Below are 22,845 nucleotides of genomic sequence, written 5' to 3' on the forward strand. Positions count from 1 at the left end.
GTTATTTGGTACGCTCAGACTTGGTGTGCTGAAGCCCCTTCAGGAAATCTACTTCAAAGGCTCTAATCATTTGCAACAACTTTAAACTGAAATGATTGTACAACGAACCAAACATTGCGTGTCGAGGACCCCCAGGACACCCCCAGATAAAGACACGGTTCCCACAACATTTTTGTTTTGGTTTTTGGCATAATTTTGGCCACAACTTTATTGAATTACAGCATGTGAGTGGTTGCTTAGGCATTGGTTAGAGACTATCTGTTCCCACATAGAGGTAGGAACAGAACTGACAACTGCAAGCCTGTGGAAGTCAGTAAGGGTAAACATTTTTGGGGAGAGCGTAGAGCTGGGCGCCAGGCTCTCACCTCTCCCCAAATGCTTCCAGGGGCTCTTGCGTGGCCCTAGCTCCGTGCCAGGGGTTCGGACAAGAGCATGGCAAGCCCCTGGATTCCTTTACCGGAATACCCTTGCAGCAGCAGCATTGGAGGGGCAGGCACAGCCAACTACATCCCCTCTACCAACCAAAATTAACCAATGCCTAACAGCAACCTTACAAGTTGTGATGATTTGCTACGCAGGTGGCCCTGTGGGTTAAACCACAGAGCCTAGGACTTGCCGATCCGAAGGTTGGCAGTTCGAATCCCCACGACGGGGTGAGCGCCCGTTGCTCGGTCCCTGCTCCTGCCCACCTAGCAGTTCAAAAGCACATCAAAGTGCAAGTAGATAAATAGGTATCGCTCCAGCGGGAAGGTAAATGGTGTTTCCGTGCGCTGTTCTGGTTTACCAGAAGCGGCTTAGTCATGCTGGTCACATGACCCGGAAGCTGTACGCCGGCTCCCTCGGCCAATAATACGAGATGAGCATCGCAACCTCAGAGTCGGCCTCGACTGGACCTAATGGTCAGGGGTCCCTTTACTTTAGGCAAAAAACCAAATGGTACCAGCCAATCAGCCAAATGGTAAAAATTCCTACCAGGCCCCTGGTCCAAAGCAGACGAGCCCATGACAGGCATAGCAAGGTCAGAGCGAACAAACCCTAAGTATAGGGAGGGTGGGCAGATAATCCGATGTGCGCAGTGAAAAGAGGAAGCTCAATGCTGCACACAGGGAATAAATAGCACCATCAATCAAATAAAATTGCAACATTACATTTTCCTCAGCAACAATTGGAGGTGCCCAATCAATTCTGTGGCCATCCATACTAACCCACCCAGCAACAGGGGATGTCATGGTAGCCCCCACCGCAACACGTGTTCTCCATGAAGGAGATCCTTCTTAACCACGCTCCAGTCAGCAGCCAAGAGAGAGTTGTAGATATCAGTGATAGTTCATTGTAGGGTTGCTTTCCCTTCTTTAAATGACATTATTCTATAATCTCCAAGGTTGGCTTTGTGGCTCAGTACCTGCTTATTTGGAAATGGTGCCCCCTCATACATTTCTTAAAATTGTGTATCATTGCCAGTGCCGGATTTACATACATATAAGCTAAATAAGCTATAGCTTAGGGCTCCACTCTCTTGAGGGCCCCCAAATTTTTTTAATGAAAAAAAGAACTGGATGTACATTTCCAAAATATAAGATAAAAAAACAAATAAAATGAAACCTAAATTGTGTTTCTAAAGGAACTTTTGTTATTGCCAAATGCCAATGTGTTTGTTATGAATAAAAAATCATTTTAAGTTAGAGCTTAATAATTATTTCACTATTGATATACTACTTCTTAATTGTATTTCACTATTAATATAAAGGTAAAGGGACCCCTGACCATTAGGTCCAGTCGTGACTGACTCTGGGGTTGTGGCGCTCATCTCGCTTTACTGGCCGAGGGAGCTGGCGTACAGCTTCTGGGTCATGTGGCCAGCATGACTAAGTTGCTTCTGGCGAACCAGAGCAGCGAACGGAAACACCCTTTACCTTCCCGCTGGAGCGGTACCTATTTATCTACTTGCACTTTGAGGTGCTTTTGAACTGCTAGGTTGGCAGGAGCAGGGACCGGAGCAACAGATCCCCCGTCGTGGGGATTCGAACCACCGACCTTCTGATCGGCAAGTCCTAGGCTCTGTGGTTTAACCCACAGTGCCACCTGTGCCCCTTTTCACTGTTGATATACTTTTTCTTAATTGTATTTTAGTTCAACAATGACTTTGAAAAAATACACATTTTGTTATGTCCAAATGGCTTTAGATACCTATTAGGTCCATAAATTACCATATACATTCAACACAAAAAACAGTGACAATTTGTTGTTGACAAAGGACAGCTGGACATATAAAGGGCCTCATTACCTTCAGTAGCTGAGGGCCTCATCAAACCTAAATCCAGCCCTGATCATTGCCCTAAAACAGTTACTTACTTGAAAATTATGTCACATAGTCCTTTGTGAAAGGAAGAACAAGTTTCTGAAAAACAGCAGTTAGGGTCTTTTGTGGAAATTTGTCACTTGGTCCTGTTTTAATATATGCACAATGGATATGATCCATGAGACATCAGGCACACCAGAGTCTGCTTGTAGTAAATAATAATAATAATAATAATAATAATAATAATAATAATAATAATAATACCCCCCCCCTTCTGACTCGGTTGCCCCAGCCACTCTGTGCAGCTTCCAACAAATATAAAAGCATAATGAAACATCACACATTAATGGGGAAAAAATGCAAGACTAAAGGCTTAAGTTCCATGTGCATGATCGTCTTCAGTACAGCTGCTGCCTTCCAAAGTGATCCAAAAAAGGAGGAGCCAATGGCTGCCTCAGAGTCCAATTCTGCATCTGCTGAAGGTATAAACATTGTGTGTCGGGTTCCTGCCTCCTACCTGTGGAAATAAAGACACAAGACACCATAATCAAGGTTAATGGGCTAAAATTGGCCACAACTTTATTGGTTACAGGTGATGAGCGGTATTGGCTTAGACATTGGTCCTAATCGACTATCCGGCTTCAGTCTGTCTGCCTGAAGGCCGGAAAGGGTTAACACCAGCAGGGGGAGCTCTTCTGATGGCACATCAACTAGGCACTCCCCCGGGGTCACCGCTTGGGGGCGTGCCTTGGGCCCTGGCCTCCATACGCTTCGGATGGGGCCACGCCCCCCGGAATCCTTTACCAGACTACCCTTCAGTAAACCGGGGTGCTCCTCCCCCCATTCATCTACATGGGGTAACAATACCCCTACCAGTGCCTAACCGCCAAACCAGGGAAGTTGTGACGATTTGCTATGAGGTAGAGGAAAAAACCAAATGGTTGGTGCCAGTTTGCCAAGTGGGAAAATTCCTACCAGGCCCCTTAACGGCGACCAACCGAAGTCCATAGCAAGGTCAAAGGAGAAACCTTGAAGGGTGGGTGGGTGGGAGGGAAATTCCCCAGCTGATTGGCGGCAAAGAGGACAAGCCACACCCCCTGAGCCAGCTGATTGGCTAGCCAAGAGGATGATGTGGCAGAGGATTCCCCTGATTGCGCGGGGCTGGGAGCCAGCCTCTGTGTGAGTGTTGGGGGCGTGCGCCTGCAACACCACCTCCTCCCGAGGTCGGAAGTGACTTTGCAATTCTTAAGATGACTCACATTTTGCATTTTCATTTCTTGACAAGGCTGCAGATATGCTTCAGTTCTCCAGGATGGGAATAAATGGTCCTGGGTGCAGGGTTCGGTTTCCTCAGAATACTAGCTCCCACTTTTTAAAAGCAAGTGTGTCTCCAAGGGACTGAGTGCGTAGAAAAACACCTATCCTCATCTTACAGCCATGCTATGCAGAGACAGATCTGCTTAGCTCCTACCTCTTTTTTAAAAAAATAATCTTTATTAATATAAATTACACACTTATTCAAAGAATTTACAATCTCATATTACAAAAAGAAAATTAAAGAAAAAACAATTAAGAAAAAAGAAAAGAAGAAAATGCAGCAAAAAGAAAGAAGAAAAAGCAAATTTCCGTCCATAAAAAACCCCTTAACCTTCCTAATTAATACTTAATTAAACACTTAAATAAAAAAGACTTCTGACAAAACGAGTCTTCCAATCATTCTCATTGTATTGTTTATATTGTCGTCGTTTTTTCCACATAGTTTTATATTCTTTCATATTGTTCCCATCTACTCCACAAACTCTATTTGTTGTGTTTACAATGATCACTCAAGTTCTGCTAATATGATGTGATTGGTACAATATGATCTTATATAATCCTTAAATATTCTCCATTCTCCAAATATTTTCTGGTTTAATACTCCTCTAACTCTTCCCGTCAGTTTCGCTAGTTGTACATCTTCTAACATCAGTATGTGCCAGTCTGTAATTGTTGGTATTGTTACGTTCTTCCATTTCCTCGCCGCAAGAATTCTTGGCAGAGGCGGAGCTAGCTGCTCCCGCGCCCGGATTGGTGCACAGAAGGGGCGGGGCCATGGGGGCGGGGCGAGCGTCCCAGGAGGCGAGACAGCCAGGGGCGTGGAGTGAGCCGCCTATGGCGGGCCACTTCCTGGACGGGGGTGGGTGGGTGGGAGCCATGATGCTTTGCCAGCAGCCTTCCTCCCTTCCCTCTTCCTCTCGGCAGCTCGGGGGAGGCTTGCCCCCCCCCAGGAAGCAGCCCGGGAGTGGGGGGCAATGGCGTGCCACCCGCCCGCCACTCCCAAGCCTCTCCTGAGCTGTCAAAGTGAAGACGGGAGGGGGGGAAGGCTGCCAGCAAGGCGACACAGCTCTGCCCCTTCACCTGACGACCAAATGTCACCCCCCCCCTCAGTGATGACACCTGGGGCGAATCGCCACCACCGCCCCCCTTCTTCCACCCCTGCCTCTTGGACAACAATTCACTTTGCCTCCCAATCAAAAGGAAAAATAGAAAAAAGAGTCCCCAGGCTTACCTGTTCAGGGAAGTTTTTTTTTTTCAATTTTCAAAGTTCTTTATTGAAACTTTATTGAAACATTTATACATAATAAACAAAATTCCCAATGATTCCCTCACATAAAATATAATATATAAATTACAACAGTAGCATAATTATACACTTAATTATAAAACCCACCACCCACCCTCTACTTCCCTCCACAGCAATTTGACTTCTGTATATTTCTTTCTACCTTTCCCCCCTTGCATTCTATAATAAATTATTTTTGTTAAATTCTGATCTTTCTTTCTTTCTTTCTTTCTTTCTTTCTTTCTTTCTTTCTTTCTTTCTTTCTTTCTTTCTTTCTTTCTTTCTTTCTTCTTTCTTTCTTTCTTTCTTTTGTTATTGCTTACATTTTTTATTCTAAGCCCATTAACATGTCATTTTTAGAACAATATTTTGACATATAGTCTTCGAAATACTTCCACTCCATTCTTAACTTTTGATTTGATTGATATCTTATAACTGAAGTTAATTTTGCCAATTCTATATACTCACTTAATTTACAAATCCACTCTTCTTTTTTGGAATGGCCTGAGATTTCAGGGAAGTTTTTAATGTGTTGTCTTTTGGAAGCTGGTGACCCTTAGACTTACTAACTTTTGACTCCCCAACTACCGTTGCACACATTTGAGCACATTTGATCCCTCAGGGTTTATTTTGAACTTTCCCCCTGGGTGTGGTGCAAGCAACAAGCACCCTGTTCCCTCTGAAACTTCTCGTAACTGAATTGAAGAACGGGAAAGAGGAAACAGAAAATAAGAATTAGCAGAGAAAGGTATGGGAAGGAGGGGGGGGGAAACACACATAAGAAAGGAGGGGGAGAAAGGATGGGGAATTTGGAGAAACGTAAAAGGCAGAGAGGAAGCAAAAAGAACAGAGGTGCCTTGAGAAGAATGGGGGAGTTATTTGGGAAATGCCCACAGTTATTTGGGGGAAAGAGATGATAAAAAGGTAAAGGGAACCCTGACCATTAGGTCCAGTCATAAACACACCTTTTATTAATTAACTTAAACAAACAAACAAAACCTGATAAAAGGTGTATGAGGAAGAGTGTGAACTGTAGATCTGAGAAATGCAGGATTCTTGTTCTATTCAGTATCTAGCAAAGTTAAAGGGACCCCTGACCATTAGGTCCAGTTGAGACTGACTCAGGGGTTGTGCTGCTCATCTCGCTTTAATGGCCGAGGGAACCGGTGTACAGCTTCCGGGTCATGTGGCCAGCATGACTGAGGCGCTTCAGGAGAACCAGAGCAGCACACGGAAACGCTGTTTACCTTCCCGCCGGAGTGGTACCTATTTATCTACTTGCACTTTGACGTGTTTTCGAACTGCTAGGTTGGAAGGAGCAGGGACCGAGCAATGGGAGCTCACCCCGTCGCAGGGATTCGAACCGCCGACCTTCTGATCAGCAAGTCCTAGGCTCTGTGGTTTAACCCACAGCGCCACCCACGTCCCAAGGCAAAATTCTTCCTGGCCCCCAAATATGGCATCTGATTATCTCACATCAAGGTGCTCAATATATACTGCCCACTTACTTCGAGGGCAATTCCAATTTGTAAGGTGGGTTTCTGACTGCGCTACTGGCTCCCAATAACACAGCGATGGACTGGCGTCAAGCCCATTATTATCCACTCTGGGCAGCTGGGTTCCTTCCTCTGCCACTGAAGCCCTACAACACACCCAAACTACCATTGGGTAATTTAAATTTAGAATTTAGCGGGCTATCCTGTCCTCCCCTGTGACTGGCCAAACCCAAGGCAAATGGCCAGGCACGAAAGATGAAGAGGCCGCCCCCTGTCCACTGAGGAGCTGTGATGGGCTGCAATTGCCGCCTTCCTGGAAGGGAATCAGTCCTTATAAACAGAATCTTCAACACATTTTACAGGGATAATAGCCATTTTGTGACAAATCCTCATCACAAGTTATAATTTTGGGTGGAGGCTCAGAGAAGGTAATAAGACCCAACTGTAGCTTAAGGAATGTAGATAACCTATTTTCCCCAAATAATTGGGGGCATTCCCTTACCCCCCTTTCTTGTTTTTATTGTGTATATTTTGTTTTTATCTTGTAGTTCTTTTTTTTTAAGGTTGTTAATGTTACCGTGTGTTTTTTAAAAGTTTTTTATTAGGAATTTCAACATAACATTTTAGCAAGAGACATATCATCCTTAATTTCTCCCCCCTCCAATTTTTTCCCCTCCCCAGAAACCCCCCTCCCCCTGATTTCCCTCAGGTCCTCTCTCTGGTTTTTCAATACATATACGTCTCTGCAGATTATAAAGTTATAAAGATCCTTAATTTATCTATCTGTGTGTTATTAATGAAGGGATGCGGGTGGCGCTGTGGGTTAAACCACAGAGCCTAGGACTTGCCTATCAGAAGGTCGGCGGTTTGAATCCCCGCAGCAGGGTGAGCTCCCATTGCTTGTTCCCTGCTCCTGCCAACCTAGCAGTTCGAAAGCACGTCAAAGTGCAAGTAGATAAATAGGTACCACTCCAGCGGGAAGGTAAACGGCATTTCCGTGCGCTGCTCTGGTTCACCAGAAGCGTCTTAGTCATGCTGGACACATGACCCGGAAGCTGTACTCTGTCTCCCTCGGCCAATAAAGCGAGATGAGCGCCGCAACCCCAGAGTCGGCCATGACTGGACCTAATGGTCAGGGGTCCCTTTACCTTTACTATGTGTTATTAATAATAAATTTGTGTATGTTTATTCAAAACCTGCCAAGGAGTCCAATTCATTTTGTTGTTTCTTGAAATACTTTGTAAAAGGTTCCCATTCTTCTCTAAAGTCACAGTTGTCCTTGTCACGTAGTTTGTGTGTCAATGTCGCCAATTCCGCATAGTCCATTAGTTTCTCTTGCCACAGTTCTTTAGTCGGGGTTTCTTCATTCTTCCATCCTTGTGCTATTAAGACTCTTGCCGCCGTTGTCGCATACATGAAAATGTTCTTAAATTTCCTTGTAGTTCTATGCTGTGAACTACCCTCAAATCTACAGCTGAAGGGAAATATAAAATTTAATAAACAACAAAAAATTAATGCACCTTTTTTTTCTTGCTTCCTCTTGCCTTTTTCATTTCCCCAAATTTCCTGCCTTTCCACATTTCTCTGTTCTTTTTTTTCTTCCTTCCCGTCTCTTTATCTGTTTTTTTTTGGAAGTGAACAGTGTGCTTTTTGCTTGTGCCATAGCAGGAAATGCTTATAATACAACCTGAGGGAAGGAATGTTAAAATTTAGTAATTTTGGTGATCACCAGCTTTGCAAAAATATTACAGGAAAACCTTTAGGCTTTTTGTTTGTTACTGGCAAGGGTGTGGACTGTAATTGTTAGAGCTCATGGGGCTCAGTTGTGTTTTATGCTTAAATAGTCAATTTCCACCAGCAGTGTGCAGTCTTACTATGAGACTGAGGAAACCTCTGTTTCTCTACTACTGCACCAGAAAGTGGGGATCTCAGCAAAGCCAGGTAAGTCAGGAGACACCTAAAATCTTTTGTATTGGTGGAAGGCAAAGTGAATTGTTGGCCAAGCTGAGGGCGAAGGGAATCATGTGACCCAAGGTACCGTATTTTTTTGTGTATAATATGCCCCCGTGTATAAGATGCCCCGTATTTTGGGGGACTCAAAATTAGGAAAATGGGTGAAGATTGCCCAGAGTTGTTGAGCTTTTTGGGGGGAAGGATTGGAATTGAGCTTTTTAAAGGGGGGATTGACGAAAATCGCTCACCCACCTGACTTACACTGCCACTCGCGCACATCCCAAAAGCTGCCTTTCATATGTCCCATCGCCGCCAGAAACCGCCAATTACCTGCCCAATTGTTGGAGCGACAGCAAATCCAAACCAGCCCTTCCCGCAGCCACCAATAACACCAAAAACCTTGCCTTATACACAGAAAAGTACGGTTTATGATGCAGTCGCCATGATGATGGTCAGTTTCTTCGTAATGATAAAGGGTCCCCAAATGTTGGAACCTTGAGGGGCTGAGGGCTGGGCTGGATGTGGAACTTTTATTTTCTGCTTCCTCTTTTTGTTTTCTTTCTTTTTCTTTCAATGCTCCGTTTTACCGTAAAATAAAATAATGAAAGAGAAACAGTAATTACAGCGGTGTAGCCCTGCAAAGGAACTGGTCCCCAAGGCAGCTAAGGCTGCAATTCTGGGACACTTCCTTCTCTAAAACATTTAATCCGGCACTGCAAACACAGAACGCTGGCACTGTACCACTTCAGGCTGCATGTGGAAGTCAATTCTTCTTATTATCATTTTAATATATTTGCATCCCACCTTTCTCCCAGATTGGGACTCATGTCCACATACAAGATAGCATGTCTATGCACTCCCAGCAGATGATAAGGTAGCTTGTCAGGGAAAATGCCTGAGCCTGCTTTCTCCCCACTGACACGCGAGCTTTCAGTGTGCAGGGAGGAAATAGACAGGTAATCTCCCCCCTGTTCCCAGTGGAACAGTCCCAGGAAGGTTGCTTCACATGTCTACTCTGCTCTGCAAATATAATGGGCACGATGTCTGCATGTTTGAATGCCATGAACGCAGTTAGTAGGAGGATCATCCAAGCTGGGGAAATAAAAGGTTAAGTTGTGCTTGGTGAAAGTAGTAGAACAATCCTACTTGTTGTTTAGTCGTTTAGTCGTGTCCGGCTCTTTGTGACCCCATGGACCAGAGCACTCCAGGCACTCCTGTTTTCCACTGCCTCCCGCAGTTTGGTCAAACTCATGTTCGTAGCTTCGAGAACACTGTCCAACCATCTCGTCCTCTGCCATCCCCTTCTCCTTGTGCCCTCAATCTTTCCCAACATCAGGGTCTTTTCCAGGGAGTCTTCTCTTCTCATGAGGTGGCCAAAGTATTGGAGCTTCAGCTTCAGGATCTGTCCTTCCCGTGAGCACTCAGGGCTGATTTCCTTCAGAATGGATAGGTTTGATCTTCTTGCAGTCCATGGGACTCTCAAGAGTCTCCTCCAGCTCCATAATTCAAAAGCATCCATTCTTTGGCAATCAGCCTTCTTTATGGTCCATCTCTCACTTCCATACATCACTACTGGGGAAACCATGGCTTTAACTATATGGACTTTTTTTTGGCAAGGTGACATCTCTGCTTTTTAAGATGCTGTCTAGGTTTGTCACCTGGAGCAGGAACCAGCAAGCCACTCCAGTATCCCTGCCAAGAAAACTCCATGAACAATCCTATACCCCCAAATATATCGAAGCTGCTATGCCACTGGAACAGCTGCCATTAGCTTATACCCCAAGGACCTGAGCGATATAGCCTAGGAGACGATAGGTGCATCATCTATTTGAATAAAATGATATTCGAGTAATTTTATTGGTGTGGGTAGTAGATTTGTATTGGTTATGGTCATGTAAAAATATCATTCAGTTGAAATAGTGATGGAGATGGCTTGTGCCATTTGTCTTCTCATTCCAGAAATCTTCAAACAGTGTTCCACCTGGACAGTTAAAAATCAAGACTCAACACACTTGGTAAAAAGTCTTCTCTGAAGTAGGGTGTGGAATAGGAGTTTTATGCACTGAATGACATCTTTGTTGACAAGTGACAGAAGACGAATCTTTGGCTTTCCCAGAAACACACATCATGGTCCCCACCTCAGCAAGAGCGGTTGCAATTCAGTTGTTAATACTTCAGCTTGCCTTAGTAGGAAACATTTTCTGTGGGAATGTGCTTATCTGGCCAGAGGATGCCAGCCACTGGCTAAATATCAAGGTCATTATCCAGGAACTGCTGCATAGAGGTCACAATGTCAGCATCCTAGCCCCATCAGCGTCCATCTTAATCGAACCCAGTGATGATATATCAGCTGCCAAGTTTGAGGTGTTCCCTGTGCCCTATGGAAAGGCTGAGGCCCAGTCATTCTTTGAGGAATTCGTCACGTTGTTGCTGGACCACAAGCCAACTGCTTTGACCTTCTACAGGTTCTACCAAGAGATGCGAAAGATGATGAGGAAAGTACACGAGTTCCATAAGTTCAAGTGTGAAAATGTGCTGGCTGATCAGGAACTCATGGCCCGCCTGAAAAAGAGCAACTACGACGTGCTCCTTGCAGACCCTGCGACACCCTGTGGCGACCTGATTGCTGTGAAAATGGACATCCCATTTGTGTACACCCTGCAGTTCACGCCAGGCTTAACGGTGGAGAGACACTGTGGCAAGATACCCGCCCCTCCTTCCTATGCCCCTGCTGTCTTGTCTGGGCTCACGGACAGAATGTCATTTGGAGAAAGGGTGAAGAATATAATATCTTACCTCGTGCAAGACCATGTTTTCCAGACCTGGTATGGCGACTGGGACTCTTATTACAGTCAGGTTTTAGGTAAGCCTGTTTTTGTTTCTTTTTCCCAAAGTATTGTTATTATTTGGTAGAGTAGATGCTCTAAAGAGGTCAAGGATTCCAACTTCAATCCTTGGCATGGCCAGTTAGAAAGGACCTCCAAGTAGCAGGATTGGAAAGGCCTCATCCTGGAGCTGTGTAGAGCCACTGTCAGCTGGGAATAGACTCTACTAAGCTTTAGAGCCTGATCATCAATAATAATAATAATAATAATAATAATAATAATAATAATAATAATAATAATATTTTTTTATTTATACCCTGCCCTCCCCAGCCAAGGCTAACAACCAATAATAAAAACAAGTTGATTAAAATACAATTTTAAAAAGATTAAGATACAGCATTAGAACAATTAGGGAGAAATCTCTTCATAGGAGGAGAAAGGAAAAAGAAAGAGGGGGAGGGAATCAAACTGATTCAGAGTCAAAGGCCAGGTGGAACAACTCTGTCTTTACAGAGAGTAAGGGAGTGAGGAGTGAATCTTACCTGTTTTGTTCTTTTATGGCTTCACCCAGTTGCTCCGCCTTCTGTACAACTCCCCCTGAGCTCAAACTGAACTAGAATCATATCTAAAATTAGCTTTGGAGTTGAAGCACAGACATTATTCTGGGATTTTCTGCTCTTTTCCACCACTCAACAAATGATGAGCAAGGAACTTTTATGTAGTTCTATCTATTATTTCATCAGGATCCTTCTGTGTGGTATTTTACTGATGTGTATTATTGCAATGGATGGTGGAGAAACTTGAAAAGCTATTATAAAGCTATGTAAATTCCACTTCCCGGAGTGACAGACCCACTGACATACAACTATGCTTTGTAACTGGAGTTACCTAAATTTTGCAATGCAGTTCAATCAACCAAAAAAAATGTACAAAAATGTGTAAGTTATGTGAAGCATGCAGGGAAATGCATACATTTGTGAGAATAGCTTAGTAGATTAGGGAAAACTGCTTGCAAATATGTGTATCATATGCAAAAGTGCATACAAAAATATGTCTGTTAGGAGTGACACTTTTTTTGTGAAAGCCTTTTAAATGAATGGCATTTTAATGCACTAATGTGGACAATTGAAATTGATTGGGGAAGAAAGAAACTGAGAGCAGCCACAATTGACCTTTCCTTAGCTCCTGCACATCGGAAAGATACCACATGAAGATAATCTTCATACAGCTGTATATGTAATCACCACCACACTGTTGTTGCTGTTTTGAGGGGAAGACATGTTATCAATGCATCGGTAATGTTGAGGGGGAAAGAAAGTCAAGGAAACTGAAGGAACCAAAAGCTGCAACTGATAGTATCTGCACAGGGTTCTATGCAGAATTCAGTAACAAGAACTGAACCAATGGCCTGGTTTGTCAATAGATTGTCACTAGTTCTGGTGCACATTCAGCTACCAATGCTGACTTCAGGCCAATTGGTTCTTTCTAACGTTATGGAGGAGAAAACTTGGACTTCCCCTGAAAGAATAGCCATCAAGGAGCCATAGCCAGTCCAGGCTTGCTAGTGAATGAGTGCTCATAATACATGTATTTCTTTCTGTCCACAGTTCCTGTTCACATCTCTTCCTTTTTTTAGGTGTCCAGTTGAAATGTAATGTGTGAACCAGCTTTCACTATTTGTGGAAATGTTGAAAATGTGAAGGAGAGACAAGCTGAATGTAACCTCATTCCTCTTTCTCATTCGACAGGAAGACCCACAACTCAGTGTGAAGTGATGGGGAAAGCGGAAATCTGGTTGATCCGTACCTACTGGGACCTTGAATTCCCACGGCCTCTCCTACCAAATTTTGAGTTTGTGGGGGGTCTGCAGTGTCAGCCAGCCAAGCCTTTGCCAGAGGTAATTCTGAAAAAAAAAAAATCAGTTAGGCGTGCTTTCTTGAGAGAAGGTCCCATTGTTCTTGCTGGGTGAATTATACATTATGAGAAGTGTAGCAAATGTAGATAATGAGCAGGATGGAAGCTTATCATCACTGATATAGTTGTGCCAGGAAGAACTTGGCTTGCTTAATTTCTGCTTTTCAGGCTGATGTGAAAAGCACAGGTGAAAAAGTGGAGAAAAGGTGTCTGCAGCTGGAGTGACCAGTGACTTTGTCTGTTGTCTGCTCTGCTCTCTGGGTGGCGCTGTGGTCTAAACCAGTGTTTTTCAACCACTGTTCCGCGGCACACTAGTGTGCCGCGAGATGTTGCCTGGTGTGCCATGGGAAAAATTGAAAAATTCAAAAGATTTAAAAATAAAGTATTTTATAATTTTTCATATTTCTGTTTACTTACTATTTCATAATAAAGTAATTATAAAATACTTTCTTTGTGTTTATTTTATTCCTACTCAAGAGAATTACTTTATATATAGTCAATATAGGCACAGAGTTAATTTTTTTAACATTTTCTAATGGTGGTGTGCCTCGTGGTTTTTTTCATGAAACAAGTGTGCCTTTGCCCAAAAAAGGTTGAAAAACACTGGTCTAAACCACTGAGTCTCTTGGGCTTGCCGATTGGAAGGTCAGCAGTTCACATCCCCGCGATGGAGTGAGCTCCCGTTGCTCTGTCGCAGCTCCTGCCAACCTAGCAGTTTGAAAGCACAACGGTGCAAGTAGATAAATAGGTACCAATGTGGCAGGAAGGTAACCGGCATTTCTGTGCACTCTGGCACTTGTCACTTTGTTACGTTGTGCCAGAAGTGCTTTAGTCCTGCTGGCCACATGACATGGAAAGCTCTCTGTGGTCAAACACTGGCTCCCCCGACCTGAAAGCGAGATGAGTGCCGCACCCCATAGTCGCCTTTGACTGGACTTAACCATCCAGGGGTCCTTTACCTTTTACATTTAAAACTCTAATAGGCTTCCATGGGGCCTAAAGCACAGTTTGGAAGCTGGAAGTTAAAGATCATTTCCCAAACACTCCCTCACAACATTAAATATCAAGAAAAATATTCACATTGCTACTCATGCATCAGGTCCAAATGGAAAAGACATGGAGGAATGTGACTTGTCAATATATTTATTTTTAAAATGTGCTTTGAACTTTTGACAGGAAATGGAAGAATTTGTCCAGAGTTCAGGGGAACATGGCATTGTGGTGTTTTCTCTGGGCTCTCTTGTTGCAAACTTAACGGATGAAAAGAGCAACATCGTTGCTTCGGCACTTAGCCAGCTTCCACAGAAGGTCAGTATTCATGTTGTTTGGTAATGAAAACAAAAAGTTGTATAGTGGACTTGTGAAAATGCTGCGTCAATTCCCTTAACTGACCTGTGAAATTGCATTCCTTTACATCCCTTTACTTAAATACATTAGAGTTGTGTTAGATGTTGAAGCTATCCTTGTCTAATACATGTTATGAGAGCTAATTATTGGTGCAGAATAATTCATAGAGAAGAAGGTAGACTCCCCAAGGTCTGCTTTGAGAAGCAGATGGAATTTGCTCTGGATAACTTTTAGTTTGTTTGTTTTCTTAAATTTTACACCTACGTTATGAATGTAGGAGTCATGGAAGCTTTCCTCTTTTTTTTCTAAACCAGGTTCTTTGGCGCCACAAAGGGAAAAGACCAGAAACCTTAGGAGAAAACACCAGGATTTATGACTGGATACCACAAAATGATCTTCTTGGTGAGAGAGACCTCATGCTTGTTGCAGTTATGGCTTCATTGCTGTGTTCTGCCAGTCCCTTGGAAATATCTTTCCTCCATCCCCATATTCTTCACTCATGACAGCAATGAGCATTCTCCCCTTGTTCTATTCTATTCCATTCCTGATCACAGAATGGTAGTTGTTATGTATCCAGTGGTCTGTGTTTGCCTGAGCTTGAGTCCGGACTAGGGATTCTGAGCCCCTGTGTCCTGATTCGATACATGATAATCCAACCACAGAACATTTCAGGATTTGGGCCACTGCCATTGGCCCTTAAATTCTGAGTTATGATTTGCAGCTTAGAAGTTTAGATAGCCAATCACGTTGGGCATGGCCCAGACATTCAGAAATGTACAGCGGTACCTCGGGTTAAGTACTTAATTTGTTCCAGAGGTCCGTTCTTAACCTGAAACTGTTCTTAACCTGAAGCACCAATTTAGCCAATGATGCCACCTGCTGCCGCCGCGCTGCCGGAGCATGATTTCTGTTCTCATCCTGAAGCAAAGTTCTTAACCTGAGGTACTATTTCTGGGTTAGTGGAGTCTGTAACCTGATGCGTATGTAACCCGAAGTACCACGGTATATAAGCAGTTGCTCTGCCCCTGTTGTCCAGTTCTATTAGTTCAAAAAAGGTTCGTGCAGTTATCACTTTGCCTTGCTTCATGGAAACCCATCTACACTTCAGTATCATCATAAAACTGTAGTGCTTTCTAGTCCAACCAGCAAGTTGGACTGCTCCTGTGTTTTGTGCTGCCTGCTTCCTTGTTGAGGATATATCTATATGCAACATTCAGGGATAGCATGGCATGTGGACTAAGCTCGAATGCTGTAGCTTAAGATCAATTATAATTTAACCATTTCATTTCCAGTAAATTTTCCTCTTCCTTCTCCAGGACACCCCAGTACCAAAGCTTTTATAACACATGGTGGAACCAGTGGAATTTATGAACCTGTTTGTCATGGTATTCCTATAGTGGGGATTCCCATGTTTAGCAACCATTCTCATAACAGGAAGAGGCAGGGGAAACATGGGGTATACCCCAGGGAAAACCAAGCCCCCAGACAGTGCTAAACTTTTGGTACTTTGTGTCTTCCACTATTCAGGATATCAGAGACTACAAACTCTCTCTGTTTTACAAAGCTGTTGTTGTGTGCTTGGCCAGGGTCAGCGCTGAGTTCTAGAAACATTAATATGTATAGTGAACTGCAATCTTTAGAGATTGCCTGACAGTTGGACTATAATGGGCAGTGCTGCTGAGACTCAATGCTAATAACCTACTTTTATCATCCCATAGTCAACAGAGTCTCATCTTCTCCTTCCAGGTCACCCCAAGACCAAAGCCTTCATAACACATGGTGGGATCAATGGGATTTATGAAGCTATTTACCATGGCGTTCCCACAGTGGGGATTCCCATGTTTGCTGACCAGCCCGACAATATTCAGCACATGAAGGCAAAGGGGATGGCTGTAGGGCTGGACATCCAGACAATGGAAGCCGAAGATTTAGTGGATGCTGTGAAGGCTGTTATTCTCAACGCCACGTGAGTCAATCGCAAACTCTCCTCTGAAAGTGAGAGATGACTAGTGGTCTCCATTAGTCTACAGAATGCATGTGAGATTGCTTCAGGGCCAGGTATATGGCAGCTTACCTGTGGAAATGGGCAGAAGCCATGACAAGTGTCAAAAGCTGATTACATGGTGATTCCAGCCCCCCACTCCAGTTGGGATAAATAAAGACACAGGACACCAGAATGTTAGGTTAATGGATGAAAAATGGCCACAACTTTATTGGTTACAGGTAAGAGCGCTATTGGCTTTAGGCATTGGTCCTATCAGACTATCCGGCATAGAACCGGAAAGGGATAACACCAACAGGAGGAGCCCTTGAGATGCACATCCCTAGGCGTTCCCCGAGGGGTCACCGCTCAGGAGCGCGCTTTAGGCCCTAGCCTCCATAGGTTTCGGAAGAGGCAACGCCCCCCAGAATCCTCTATCGGACTACCCTTAAATATTTTTTTTGGGGGGTGATGGCGCTCCCCCCGACTCATCTGCATAATAATACCCCTACCAATGCCTAACCTCCAAAACCAAAGGCGTTGTGACGTTTTGCTACAAGGTAAGCTAAAAAACCAAATGGCTTTCAAAAACAATGCCAATTAGCCAAGTGGAAAAACTCCTATCAGGCCCCTTGCGGCGACCAACCGAGGTCCATACCAAAGTCCGAGGGAAAACCTCGAGGGAGGGTGGTATGACGCGGCCCAAGGATTCCCCTGATCACGCGGGACCGCAGCCAGCTCCGCACGGATGATGGTGGGCAAGAGCCCGCAACCCCCCATCCTTATGTCGGGAGTGGCTTTATGGAAGAGTATTGCTCCTTAGCACTGCGCCCGTTGTTGTTTTGCTAGAATTACAAAATTTCCTAGAATTGCACTGCAGTCTACTTTACAGGGTTGCTGTATGGATAAATTCAAAATGGTGGTTGATTCAAAATGTTGCTGTAGAAAGTAGGATTCAAATCAATGTCCATAGTATCAAGGCATGTATTGCACCCTGCTTGCACACCTCACCCGGGCAAGTATGCACCCACACATTGGATTTGCTGAAGATATGTGTAGAATAGTGGGTAGACATGGCAGACGACACAGCGATTTCTCCAAAGCAGCTCTTTATTTTGTAAGCTGGAACAGAAAACTGAACAGCAAACAGCTCAGCCGGCCTGCTTTTATAGGCAGCCAGCTATCAACATTGTAGCAACAACAACCCAGGGTTTCCCACCTAAAATAACTGACGTGGACCTGAGTGAAAACTATCTACAGTATCCCCCTGCTGGCCCAGGGTGAGAACTTCAGTACATAACAATATGCATGTAAAGTCAGGTGCTCATATGCCTAAATATTGTGGTTCTGTCACAGATTTGCACCTCCTTTGTTTTGTAGGTGTTTGCTTTTCATGACTCAAACCTGGTGACACACACAGTCCTCCCCCAGTTCAAAATCAGGGACAGACAGGCTGAAAATAATTATTATCATTCTTTATTTATCAATTATTGAGTTTATAGCCATTCCATCTTTCCCCAAAGGAGCTCAAGGTGGCATTCATGGGTCTTCTTCCCCCCATGTTATTCTCACAACAACCCTGTGAGGGAGTTGAGGCTGAGAGAGACAGTAATTGGCCCATGATCACACAGGGAACTTCATGGCTCTGTGATGGTTTTGGCTCTGATCTCCCAGCTCCTAGCCCAGTTAATATGCCTCCACTTTACTGCACATTCTGGAAAGAGGGGAATAATCTTTTCACACAGGTCTGGGAATTTATGGGGGGGGGGGACTTATTAACAGCCCTGTGTGGCTCCTTTAAGACTAAGCTATGCAGGCTGCCATGCAGTGCATATGTTATGTACTGAGTTGAATAGGATCCAAAAGGCAGCAGTCTGATTGGTCCTAGAGTAATAGGATTCAGAATGCAGCAGTCTGATTGGACCACAGGAGCCACCCAATCCAGCTCCAGGTGAAAGGGAACCCGCAACCTGATTGGCCTACAGGAGAATCCTGGAATTAGCCAATCACATGGGGCCCATTGTGTAAATAATGTATATAAGGCAGACATTCTGGGGGAACTTCCATTCCTCCTCACCGCTATGAGCTGAATAAAGAGCATGGAATCCACTTTCGACTCTGAGTATATTTCACCATACATATGGGGAAGCAATCCCCATAGAATTCAGTGGGGCTGCACTGGCTGTAAAAGAAGAATCAGGAAAAAGTTAGAGTTGGATAAAACCACTATAAAACTGTTTGATTTGAAATCAACCTGGCTTTCAGTTTGTTGATGTCTCTGGTAACCTTTCTCTCACTTCTTGGGTGTTAGCTCATATTATAGATGTATGATCTGTATCACTCTATTTGTTCTGTTGCTGCACATTTGTCATCGCCTTTGGCTATTTATATGGGTTGAGTAATGTACAGTTTCTTTGGCATGAATCCACCCTAGACATTGCGATACCAACTTTGAACCAAGCTGTGGCACTCAGGGCTTATTCACACTTCCTCTTGTCTTGCTGCTTTCCCCCACCCAAGAGAAAGCTGCTCTTTAGTGCTCAATTGGAGGAAACAGCAATTCCGTTTTGGCCCTGGATTGCCATTTGTTCTGATCTATCGCCAAAGAGTGAGTTTTCCCTTGAAAAGGAACGGGGCAAGGGGAAAACCTCTGGGACGCATGATTTCTGGGCACGGCACAAGCAGAAGTGTGGATGAGCCCTTAGTTAGGTGCTAAGTTTTTATACAGCTGCAGTGTTTAAATGCCCCGTTTCACTGCAAACTAGGAGGATAGAGAGAGGGTCCTAAGAGGTGGTGGCCCCACAACGTTTCTCCCAGCAGTGAAGCAACTGGATAGCAGGGACACCTTCTGAACCAAAGTAAGACACATTTTCAGTTTAGTTAGATGCTAAGCATTGCGGAGGGACGCGGGTGGTGCTGTGGGTTAAACCACAGAGCCTAGAACTTGCCAATCAGAAGGTCGGCGGTTCGAATCCCCGCGACAGGGTGAGCTCCCGTTGCCAGGGCCAGGGCCAGGGCAAATAACGAGACCCAGTCTTACAGCTGTGAAACATAGCAGGTGCTGCTAGGTTGTGTTAATTAAGCTGTGTCAGCATTTGGGCATAGTATATAAGGAGCAGCACCTAACTCTCTCATTACCCTGGAGGATGGGTTGGTGGTTGGGTCATGTTTGATGTTATGTTTAGTGTAAAAGGAGTTTTGTTTTTGTTATTAAAACCTTGTTAAAGTTATTTTTGAGTTCCTTGTCATGCATGGTCTCCCCAGCAAGCTCTCTGCAGTGCTACTAAACTGCAAATAGCCAATGAATGTTAGAATGACGTTGGTTTAGAAATTATGTGGTTTCCAGCCGTAATGGATAAGTAAAAAGAAAAGAAAGGCCAAAAATTAAATGAAAATTAAGGGAAAGGATTTGCTGAAGTAACAAAATAGAAATTGGAATACAGAGAGGGGAGGTATGAGGAAGTCGGGGAAGTAAGTTATAAGAAAATTAGGGATTGAAATTATACTTGTTTTTCTTTTTTGTTTGTTTGTATTACTGTTCTGTTTTGTTTTTATATAATTTTTGAAACTTTAATAAAAATCTTATAAAAAAATAAATAAACTGCAAATAGCCAACATCTTTGGCTCCTGCCAACCTAGCAGTTCGAAAGCACGTCAACGTGCAAGTAGATAAATAGTTACCACTCCGGCAGGAAGGAAAACAGCGTTTTCGTGCGCTGCTCTTGTTTACCAGAAGCGGCTTAGTTATGCTGGCCACATGACCCGGAAGCTGTACGCCGGCTCCCTCGGCCAATAAAGCGAGATGAGCACCACAACCCCAGAGTCGGTCACGACTGGACCTAATGGTCGGGGGTCCCTTTACCTTTACCTAAGCATTGCAGTTGTACAAATACTTAGGTGCCCACGATATCTTTGCAAGGGAAAGGATGGAGAGAAAACCACAACTGGTCAGGCCCCTGGCACCTCATTGTCCACAGGACCCATTGCCACTGCTTACTAACAGGCTTTGTTGCAATATTTCCGAAATATTAATCTGGGCAGGATATTGCCTTCAGTTAAGCAGCTGCAACATTAGCAATAAGTCACTTTGGGATCTTGAATGGAAAACAGTAGGCAAGTTTTAATGCTGCTTAACAGTTTCCAGAGGTGTGCCCATGTGGGTGTGTTGCAACAAAAGGCTAACCAATTGATCATGGTGACATAATAAAGGTGTTGATTTTGAATTTTGGGGGTAATCATCAAGGACTTTAATGCTACAGTGCTTGCTAAACTGAAATCAAAAATTGAGTTCTGGTCCTATCTCCAGGGGCGTAGGACTGACAAATTATCAAGGAACAATTACTGCCTTACTAGGGCGGTTCATAAAAAACTTTTTTTGAAAATGCCTGCTCCAAAGGTCTTATCTTAGTACACTAGGGATTATAGAGCTATATATGAAATTTCATGCATATCAGTTAATATCTTGACCCTCCTCCATGAAAATAGCTTTTTACCTGGCCATTTCCCTATGTCTTGAAGGCTGAAATTTCAATTCAGTGGAGCCCTTCCTGTTCCCAACCCTAGCCCTGCGGAAAGCCATCTAATTAGACCTTAATTTGATTTTGACTTGTTTTTAGGAAGTAATTTAATTATTGTTTAGATAATACTTTATTCAGCTATAAGCCCACAAGGTAAAACCAATCAATAAATAAAATAGCATTTTGCATTCTAAAATATCAACTAAAATATTTCAACGCATAATCTCCTTCACATTACATACAATCTCTAGATGTACCGTATTGTGGCCTTGAAGATAAAGATGGTGCATAGAGTTTACTAGATTTTTAATAGTCATGCAGCATTCCATGAAGTCTTTTATATGAAAGAACTGAATTCAGGAATCTGGCAACCTGTAATGTTCTATAAGAGTCAATATCCTGGAGTAGATAAGCTAGATGTAATTCAGGTGGTTTAGCAACAGTTTCCAAAATGATTGAACTCAGAATCCTTGATCGGGGAACAATATATAAAGGACAATTAAACAAGATATGATAAAGGGATTCTATTGATTTGTTGTCACATGCGCATAAAACAGAGGTTTTACCGTTAGAAAATCTATTGCTCAGCACATTTGAGGGGAACACATTAAATCTGGCTCTAACAAATGCGAATCTATGCGACGCAACCGATAAGGTAGACAGATATCGAGGTATCTGGGACATAGATGTAATGCCCTGTTTGATTTTATACCAGTGTTATGTATCTGATGTTAGCCGCCCTGAGCCCGACTTTGGTCAGGGAGGGCGGGATATAAATAAAAGTTTATTATTATTATTAATTATTATTCCTTTGTAGGAAAATATGAAATAACATAAAACCATTTTTGCAGGCCAAAAAAATACCGTATTTTTTGCTCTATAAGACTCACTTTTTCCCTCCTAAAAAGTAAGGGGAAATGTGTGAGCGTCTTATGGAGCGAATGCAATCTGCGCAGCTATCCCAGAAGTCAGAGCAGCAAGAGGGATCACTGCTTTCGCTGAGCAGCAATTCCTCTTACTGCTCTGGCTTCTGAGATTCAGAATATTTTTTTTCTTGTTTTCCTCCTCCAAAAACTAGGTGCATCTTGTGGTCTGGTGCATCTTATAGAGCGAAAAATACGGTATATAAATCAACGTGTGGGGGGGTGTGACAATAAATTTTACGCACTGGGTACCACCTGACCTTCCTACGCCTCTGCCTATCTCAATTTGTTTTTATTTCTCTTCCCCACCTCTCTTTCCTCCAGATATAAGGAAAACGCGTTAAGGCTATCACAGATCCACCATGACCAACTGTTAAAGCCGCTGGACCGGGCTGTCTTTTGGATAGAGTTTGTCATGCGCCACAAAGGTGCCAAGCACTTGAGAGTAGCTGCCCATCACTTGACCTGGTACCAATATCACTCCCTGGATACCATTGCCTTCTTGATTGGTTTCATGGCACTCTTCACATTCATTGCTGTCAAATGCTGTTTGTGCTGTTTATTGTATTGTCGGAAACGTGTTAGGATCATTATGAAGACGAAAACAGAATAGTTTCTCTTGGGACTCAGCCATTGTTGTGTGCCCCTTTATGGAATCTGCTTCCAAAAGTGCTAAGCATTTTCAGCTGTTTAGAGAAGGTTTTAATGTTTGGCGTTTTATCATGTTTTTAATATTCTGCTGGGAGCTGCCCAGAGTGGCTGGGGAAACCCAGCCAGATGGGCGGGGAATAAATAAATTATTATTATTATTATTATTATTATTATTATTATTATTATTATTGCAATGCTCAGCTGAAGCCAGCCTTAACAACCCTCTATTCAGCAGTGGAGAGAGGAGAGTTGTAGGTATTCACAGTGCTTTTTCCTGCCACGGTGTTTCCTGAGTCTTATACAGAAGTGAGCGTTTAATGTGTGAAGTAGGAGTTGG

General features: G+C 43.5%; 1 protein-coding gene across 1 annotated transcript; it reads left to right on the forward strand.

The window, feature by feature from the left end:
- Nucleotides 1-10,393: 10,393 nt before the first annotated feature.
- LOC309354171 (UDP-glucuronosyltransferase 2A2-like) lies at nucleotides 10,394-22,591 on the forward strand. The gene is made up of 6 exons (XM_081884156.1): nucleotides 10,394-11,213; nucleotides 12,924-13,072; nucleotides 14,266-14,397; nucleotides 14,751-14,838; nucleotides 16,183-16,402; nucleotides 22,182-22,591. The coding sequence occupies exons 1-6, from the start codon at nucleotides 10,478-10,480 to the stop codon at nucleotides 22,468-22,470; spliced, it is 1,614 nt and encodes a 537-aa protein (XP_081740282.1). The 5' UTR covers nucleotides 10,394-10,477; the 3' UTR covers nucleotides 22,471-22,591.
- Nucleotides 22,592-22,845: the final 254 nt, after the last annotated feature.

The sequence above is a fragment of the Podarcis melisellensis genome (genome assembly GCF_964234715.1).
Source record: "Podarcis melisellensis genome assembly, chromosome: 13".
Taxonomy (NCBI): Eukaryota; Metazoa; Chordata; class Lepidosauria; order Squamata; family Lacertidae; genus Podarcis; species Podarcis melisellensis.

Bases quoted from the DNA above. Each gene is read 5' to 3' on its own strand.
- LOC309354171 (XM_081884156.1), top strand. From the start codon at position 10,478: ATGGTCCCCACCTCAGCAAGAGCGGTTGCAATTCAGTTGTTAATACTT. The intron at 13,073-14,265 runs GTAATTCTGAAA...AACTTTTGACAG, and splicing joins CAGCCAAGCCTTTGCCAGAG to GAAATGGAAGAATTTGTCCA. The intron at 14,839-16,182 runs GTGAGAGAGACC...TTCTCCTTCCAG, and splicing joins ACCACAAAATGATCTTCTTG to GTCACCCCAAGACCAAAGCC.